This window comes from Tachysurus fulvidraco, chromosome 19, assembly GCF_022655615.1.
Source record: "Tachysurus fulvidraco isolate hzauxx_2018 chromosome 19, HZAU_PFXX_2.0, whole genome shotgun sequence".
NCBI classification, from domain to species: Eukaryota; Metazoa; Chordata; class Actinopteri; order Siluriformes; family Bagridae; genus Tachysurus; species Tachysurus fulvidraco.
Genome location: NC_062536.1, coordinates 11,633,438 through 11,641,812, shown reverse-complemented (window position 1 = coordinate 11,641,812; position 8,375 = coordinate 11,633,438). Strand labels below are relative to the sequence as shown.

The window sequence follows — 8,375 nt, the reverse complement described above, 5'->3', positions numbered from 1 at the left end:
TCAGCGAATAGGTAGGATTACTACCATCTGATGAAGTTACGTGGTCAAGCTGTACGTGCAGCACAATCAACATTTTTATTTTTCCATGTACACAATCTGCCACTATTCATTTTATTTGTGGCTATGACTTTGTGGTTATATGTGGAGTTTAGTATGCAAAACAAATTATTCTTTCAAATATGTATAAAAATGTAGTCATTCGTGTGTTTCAGAAGTTTCAACATTACTCAAATTTAACAAGGCACAGAAAGAAGGGGAAAAAAAAAGTTAATTGCTGTGAAAGAGATGGGATTTTCCCCACAGATGTGTGCCAAGCAACAGTAAGCAAACAACCCTCTCTCTCTCTCTCTTTTGGCTCACAAGAGATTGTACATCCAAAAAAATAAATAAATAATACAAATAAATAGCCATCATGCATGAATTCATTTCTAATAAATTTATTAATCAGTCACATTACCTGGTAAAGAGTAATAATAATTATAATAATAATAATAATAATTAGAAGAAGTAGTCTGGATCTATTGAATACACCAGATCAAAACAATTTACACATCAAAAGAGGACTACACACAAAAATGGTCAATAGTGAACACATTAAAAAATACTTGCTATTAATAATGATACAAATATGGGGGGGGAGCACAAAGCAATACATTGGACCCAAACACAGATTACATGTTTAATGATGAACAAAGCACGACCCTAAAATTCTCCCACATCCACCCTCTTGTCACGAAATCTGTTTCTGGCCTTGGTCCGAGCCTTGAATGCAGCAGCATTATAAAAGTGCTGAATGGAGGGGAAAAATTGATTGAAATGAGGGGGGGAAAAAAGAAGTCATTTTATACATTTCAAGCTACCGAAATGGGCTACAAAAGAATATTGTTTGTGGAGAATTGTGGCTTACCCTCTCCAACCGGGAAGTCTTCATAGCTTTCAGGGCAGCAGAGTCAATCAGCAGGGCAGGTCCCAGTCCAAAGACGTCTCTGATAAACTCATTTGCCTAACAGGTTCAAAGTATTAGAAAACGTCAGTGTGTGTCCCCCCCAATCCTACTTGCCTGCAGATTCTAGCTCACCATTAAACAAAGTTATACCTGTAGGTGGTAGTTCATGCCAGAGCCCACAAACTCTCGGAAGGCATCGTAGGTTCTTTTTCGCACCCAGCTGTCAATGATCATGCGCTCTGTTCCGAACCGGATCGTCTCCGTCTCAAACTCTCCATCCTGCACTCATACAAAGGAGCTCCTTTAGGTCACCATGTCTTATTAACTAAACCTTTGCATTCATAAGATGTTCTCTGCATCAGATCCTCACCTGCACAGCCTTTAGCACATCCCTGAAGACAGACCTCTGCTTCCTCTTGTCATTCTTGGCACGGTGTTTATTGCAGTCTGTGGCAAGAGCGCTCAGTTTGCTGCACAGCAGCTCCCAACCTTCACAGTCAAACTCCTGGACAGGTTTACAGATTAGCAAGTCCAAAATTATTACCATCATCACAGATCATGATGCATATGAAGAGTAATAATCACAACTCACAGCATCAATATCTCTAGCGAGTTCAATCAGCAGAGCGATGGTCTCCCCAGCTGCAATGCGCATGTTAACATCCTCACTCTCTAGCAGCCGTGGCAGCTTGGCCAAATGTCTAAAAGAAGAGTCAAAGCATTAAAGACTTTTGCAGGGCTGAAGTCCAGCACTGTGCCAGATCAACTTCACCTTTTACTACAACTCTACTACGGAATACCATTTTACCTTTTAAAAATAAGCAATTGCAAAAGGTTTAGAGCATGTCTGCTATGTACTTGTGGATGATGCCAGTGATGTGGCTGCCACTGCAGATGGTGAGCAGCAGAGCCCAGGAGAGAAGGGCATTTGTGTGAAGCTGAACAGTCTGAGGACTTAGAGAAGGCCTGCTGCCATCCTCACGCACATACGAACGGGTGAAAAGGCTCTCGAAACACTCCATGGTGGCATAAATGTCCTGAAAAAAGACACACATCAACTCTACAATCGTTCAGCTATACAGTGACTTAGGAAAAAACAGTCTTTCAAAAAGCAATGCTGTGCTTCCGGTTACTGCTTTAGACAAATTCCACCACAACAGAATTAGGCATGGAAGTCTTTTTTAAATAAACAAACAAACAAATAAATAAATAAAAACCTATGAAAGTCTGAGAAAATCGTTTTCCACCAAATTTTTACAAGGCAAAAGCAACAAACCACCTTCAGCTAAATAATTTACATAAATGCCTGTGACTAGAAAAAGCTACAACAGAAAACCTGTTAAAGAAGCCAAACTGGCTCATGGTTAAAATAATAGAGTTGCTAAGCTACAGCTGGTTCAGTTCAGCAACTAATGTACTGCTACAGTATTCAATTGCTTATTTTGGTGTGCTGAAAATAGTTTAAACCACCAGGCTGGATCTACAGCTTAATGCGTTACATGCCTGTGTGCAATGTGGGGTTTTTTTTGAGTGTATGAGCTCACAGGTTGTTTTAACATGCTAGAACACCTAAATGTAGTCAGGTGTTGTACCAGAGTAATCTAGTGGCAATATAAGCTGAAGAACACCGTTTTATTCGCAATCTTAATAGCAGCACATAACACTACAAACAAAAATCCAGCACTTACCAAAACGTCATCTTCTGCTACCAGTGTGCAGAGGCCCAGACTTGTTGCACACTGCAGAGAAAAAAAAATTAAGCTTATTAACCAAAAAAAATTTAATTGACATATCATTTGAGACCGGAGCTGTTACTCACAGCCTGTCTCGCCTGGATGTTTGCTGATCCATCAGTCAGGATGGTCTTAAATATAGGTTTGAGGGACTTGAACACCTCTTCACTCTCAATCCCTGAACCCAGCTGAATGCACAAGAGGCAAGCCAGTGAGGCAGCTGCACGCTGCTCCTCTCCTTTACCTAAGAATAGGTAGACAAACAAGAGTTTGAGCACACTGAGCATTTACCAATACAGTAGCAGTTTTATACATGATGCTTTATAAACCTTTCTTCAAGCAGCGCTCAATGCTGTCTGTGATGGTCATCCTCCTCTCCAAAATAAACTCATGCAGGATTTTGGTTGCCATGGCAGTCTTCAATCCATCAAGAGCACCTTGCCTGGTCTTAGCGCTGGAAGAAAAACAATACATTTCATTTCAAAACATTTAGACGTGTAAGGGGAAAGAGAAATAACAGATACGTGTTGATAGACCAAGTAATGTGACCAGCACAAACCTTTTGTCAACAGTCGAATCAATGTAAACCTTTAGCTTGAACTCAAAATCATCTTGAGCTGCAACCTCAGCATCTCCCCCTGCAATTTCAAATAAAAAAAAGATACCACAATTCAATCATTTTATCTTGTTAATAGTAAGTTTAACAGTCTGATCAGCTGCACAGTGACTCAAAACAATGTCCGAATTGTTAATACACACCTTCCTCTGCCACACTTGTGGCATCACTAAAGCTGCTGCAGTGGCTGAGTGTCTCGACTGAAGCATCCTCATCGCTGAAAGGCTGCACAGCTCCTTGCTGTCCTCCTGGGACACCTGATACCAAATAAAGTTCCCAAACTGAACAGAGCAAGATGTATGGCAGAGTAGTTAGAAAAACAAACTCAGAAAAACCTTTGACCACACGATCAGTAACAGCAGGTGATAAGGCTGATACTGGTCATGCTCAGAGTTGTGAGGAAAAATGCTTGGCATTATATATTGTGGGCATGTCAAGGGCACTGTGATACGTGGCAATTAGACTGCTGATAAAACTGTACTTTTTCCACTGAAACACGCAGTGAGGGGAGGAAGAAAAAAAAAGATGGAGCCAAACTATGGCAGCTTTCCTGTGGTTAAGGAAAAATGAAAACATTCCTAAAGTAATAATTCAGTTCAACTTTGGTAAAAGAAAGAAGATGGAAGATGCCCTGGTTTGATCCTGAGCTCGAGTTACAGACACTGAGCTGTTTATTCTGTGATCTCTGGTTTCCTCCCAGGAGTTTGAGTGGCTGAACTGCCCTTAGATGTGACTTGACATTGTGAACATGTTTGCATGCTGACCTGCGACAGGAATAGGTTCCATAACCACAACCAGAATAACTCATTTCCGTGAACACACTGATTCACGTCGGCTACAAGCTAAAAAAGGCCAAGCTAGTTCTTTATAGCGTCTTCTTCACCTACAGAAACCGCGTTAAAAAAAGGTTCTAGGTGGATTTTTCACGAATATTATTAACTATAGAAAAGACAAACGAAAGCAATAACATTGTATTTACTTGTTTATTTACCTTGGCAACTGTAGCCTGAGGCATATTAGCAACCTAGTTAGCGTACCTTAGCTTAGCAATCTGCTAACTTGATACTATCTTTAACCGATTTCTTTTTAATTTTCGCAGTACTTTCCGATTTATAAAAATATAATATTCTAATATTAAAAATAGTAAAAAAAAAAAAAAAAAAAAAAAATCTCGTTTTATGAGCCAACACTTTGACAATAGACGGGCGACATGGGTAATGTAGTTCTCAGGAACCCGCTGCTATGGAGGTTTAGCTGTAATGGCGGCGCATCAGAACTACAATTCCCATGAACCCATACAACACGCCAAAACAACCGGTCAGTTCCAGCCACTCCAAGCTCGCTTACCCTTGCTGTTCCTCTTCTTAGATTTGGGCATTGTTCTTGTATAAATATATACTAGATTAAACCTAAAATCACCCAATACACGACCAGTTTTTACTATAATGTCTCTTAAACTGGAAATCTTCCAATGGCACCGTGAAAAGTAAAGAATTAAAAGCGATTCCGATGAAAGCCTGTGAACGAGAGCGATACATTTTCCCTGTAAAAAACTAGGGCTGCGTCACAATAGCGCCGGAAATGTCTTTTATACAGCAGTTGCGTCACACGGACGGTTCTCACGTGGCACCACATACCCGTCTGACCAATAAGGTTTCGGCAAAAGTGACCGTAAAGGCGTTTACTTTAATGTGATTGGACAGTCGCTGAGCACTCCAGCTGTTGCTACGTCAAAACACACACACACACACACACACACACACACACACACACACACACACACACACACACACACACACACACACACACACACAAACTGGTATTCATCATACTTCTGTATAACACACACACACACACAAACTGGTATTCATCATACTTCTGTATAACACACACACACACACAAACTGGTGTTCATCATACTTCTGTATAACACACACACACACACACACACACACACACACACACACACACACACACACATACACAAACTGGTATTCATCATACTTCTGTATAACACACACACACACAAACTGGTATTCATCATACTTCTGTATAACACACACACACACACACACACACACACACACACAAACTGGTATTCATCATACTTCTGTATAACACACACACAGTAAGGTTTTCTGAATAAATTTGTCATACAATGTGATCTGATCTTCATCCAAGTCAACGTAATGTGTCTAAAAATAATTACACACGTCTAAAAATAATTATTACCAAAATTATATAGACCAATAAAATCTTCTTAGAACATAATATAGCCATGTCTTTTAAATAGTTTTATGCCAAATTTTACACGTTTTTTAAACCATTTGTGTGAAAATAAGGATTTATTCCTAGACATACAAAGAAAACATTGGGTAAACAAATCTTAACAGGCCCTCGGTGTGGTACAATAACACTCTTCCAAAAATAGTGAGAAACTTTTGCAGCCTCGTATCCTGCCTCACTAAATGTCACTAGATTAGTGCCATACACTAAATGGCATATTCATGACATCACTGGGCCATATTTGCATTCTGCCTAGTATCAGCCCTTTATATCCATTTGTTTCTCTCCTTCTCTCTGTGCTCACATGCTGTACTTTAATACAGATAAATTCCCAATAAAGCAGGTCTGATTTACATTTTTTCAGGTTTTACATGTTTCTGGTTGTCAGACATTGGAGCTAGTATGAAATAGTGACAGGACTGCTGGCAAGGTAAAGAATACATGTTAAGTAGCAGTCCACTACCAAGCCATCTCTAAATGGTTGCTCCGCACTGATAAAATCCTGATTTTAAACTCGTAGGAATTTCGGACAAAATCACAATACACATCAATTAATAACAAGGAAGAATCAGATTTCATCTATACAAACGTAAAAAAAAAAATCACTCAAAGAGAAAGATAGAAGCGATTGAATGTTTTTCTTAACTCCAAATAAAGTTCAGCAGTTTCCGTAACATTTACTTAACATCTTCTTGCTTTCCACTGCTAAATCTATGGGCAACAAAGACCTTACAAAGCATATGGGATATTGGGATACCTTACTGTCAACAAGAGTCATGAAGTGTAGAAAATGGAGCACACAGAACAGGGCATCACTTCAAAATTGACAAAAGGGCAAAAAGTAAAGTTATCAGGGCATTAATTAGAGAATAAACCAAGCAAAAAGCTAAAGGTGGCACACAGCATGATGTATTTAAATTTTATATTTCATTTAAAGCATTCGACAGACACCTTTATCCAGAGGGATATACAAAAAATGCTTTGGAGTCTCTTTGAAGACATGATACAGATACGGAAAAGAGCTGAAAAGAGTCTTGTTGCTTACCTACCTTGTACCCTGAGAAATGATGGGACCCAAGAATCTGAGGGAGCATGGTGCAGTGCCAGGAGTTATAAGAGCTTGGGTTAAGCAGGCATCAGTGTTTTAAATATGACAAGTGACTGAATAAGCACCTGGGAGTCCTGTGTGGATAAAGATTGCTGAAGTCTTCTGATATAGACATGAGGTCCCACCAATTCTCAGGGTTAGAGGTAGGTATACAGCAAGACTCTTTTCTATTCTGACACCGAGGTGGTGGAATGAACCTCCCCTAGATGCCTGAACATCTGAGTTCCCTGTTTGTTTTATTTGTGAAAGGTTTTAGGTTGATAATATCTTAAGTCTGCAACTTAGTGAATCAGTGTTATTGAATTCATCGATAGAGACGACAAAGCACTTTTGTACGTCGCGCTGGATAAGGGTGTCTGCCAAATTCCATAAATGTAAATGTAATAAGTGTGTCAAATTAGCAGCATGCAAGGGAAAGATCAGTTGATTGTGATGCAAGGTTGCAAGCAATTTATAAAATTTGTCTTGTGATGATATAACTTCATCAAGAGAATGAGTAAGGTGGGACAAATGAAAAAGAGAAAGTAAATTACTAATATATAATTAATTTTCATATATTTGGTGTAACCTCATAAAATTTTTTAAAGAAAAATTATGGAAGTATAATAATGTTAAAATGTTTTTGAAGCAAATACGTATGTTGAATAGCACTAATCGAAAAATAAATAAATAAATAAATAAATAAATAAATAAATAAATAAATAAATAAATAACGAATTCAACATGGTTGTATAAATAAGTTGTGTATTAAAAAAAAAACATTCCAGAAACAATTTCATTGTTAAAAAATTAAATGTTAAAAATTTGCCCTTCCAAAAAATGTGCTTATTTGCTTCAAAAACATAAAAGCATTATTATAATATTATACTATAATAATAATACTTATTATTATTATATTATAATATTATACATAAAGAGTAAAAAACTAAAATCATAAACCTAATAAATGAATTTTCATATTTTCCGAGTCAAAAAAAGACATTGACAAGTATCAAAAGCTGCAGTGTAAAAGGGCACGAGTGAAGCACTGTACTATTTATAATTCTGCTTACTGGTGTGATAAACTGATTTAGGTTCAATTTCACCCCTCTGACCCTTTAGATGGCAAGTACAGTCATGTCATGTCAGTTCAAAAGTGACAAGTCATTTAATCTAATAGTAAATCTTTATATGATTGAACACTGTCAGTATTTTACATATATAAATAATTATTTGAACAATAAAAAAACCTTACTGGCAAGTATTGCAATGTCTCAAATATTAAGATTTCACAAATATTCAGACGAAGGATCTTTTTTTTTTGGGGTCGGTGTTATATATTTTGTGCATCCACCTAGAACAGGGATTAACTACTGCTTAATTATCTTTCTAATAAATTATAGAGGGGGAATTCAATTCAATCCAATTCAAGTTTATTTGTATAGAACTTTTAACAATGGAAACTGTCTCAAAGCAGCTTTACAGAACACAAGAAATATTGCAAAAAGTTTAACATCATACAAATATTTTAACAACGATTCAAGATTAATATTAGAGTTATAATTAAATGTGTTTGTATTTATCCCCAGTGAACAAGCCTGGGGTGACTGAGGGGACTGTGGAGAGGAAACTCATTCTCTTTTGGGTGACACTGGGGAATTAATTATTATAAACATCGGATAGTGTTATTATGAATAATGTCCTTTC

The 8,375-nt window shown here is 37.6% G+C and overlaps 1 protein-coding gene across 2 annotated transcripts; it reads right to left on the bottom strand.

Annotated features, from left to right (window-relative positions):
* Positions 1-421: 421 nt before the first annotated feature.
* On the bottom strand, positions 422-4,875 carry ifrd1 (interferon-related developmental regulator 1). Of its 2 annotated transcripts, none has more exons than XM_047804288.1 (12): positions 4,643-4,875; positions 3,439-3,576; positions 3,239-3,317; positions 3,009-3,133; positions 2,766-2,923; positions 2,635-2,685; positions 1,805-1,983; positions 1,539-1,647; positions 1,317-1,451; positions 1,097-1,225; positions 908-1,003; positions 422-789 (listed from the first exon to the last, which is right to left on the bottom strand). In XM_047804288.1, the coding sequence occupies exons 1-12, from the start codon at positions 4,671-4,673 to the stop codon at positions 703-705; spliced, it is 1,317 nt and encodes a 438-aa protein (XP_047660244.1). In that variant the 5' UTR covers positions 4,674-4,875; the 3' UTR covers positions 422-702. The 2 variants fall into 2 exon arrangements, with proteins under 2 accessions (XP_047660244.1, XP_027007647.1); XM_027151846.2 differs by having other exon boundaries at positions 3,439-3,552; positions 4,643-4,874.
* Positions 4,876-8,375: the final 3,500 nt, after the last annotated feature.

Excerpts from the sequence above, each read along its gene's own strand:
- ifrd1 (XM_047804288.1), bottom strand. The coding sequence starts at position 4,673 with ATGCCCAAATCTAAGAAGAGGAACAGCAAGG. Across the intron at positions 3,318-3,438 it reads CACAAGTGTGGCAGAGGAAG|GGGGAGATGCTGAGGTTGCA; the intron begins GTGTGTATTAAC and ends TTGAAATTGCAG. Across the intron at positions 1,004-1,096 it reads GCATGAACTACCACCTACAG|GCAAATGAGTTTATCAGAGA; the intron begins GTATAACTTTGT and ends TGAACCTGTTAG.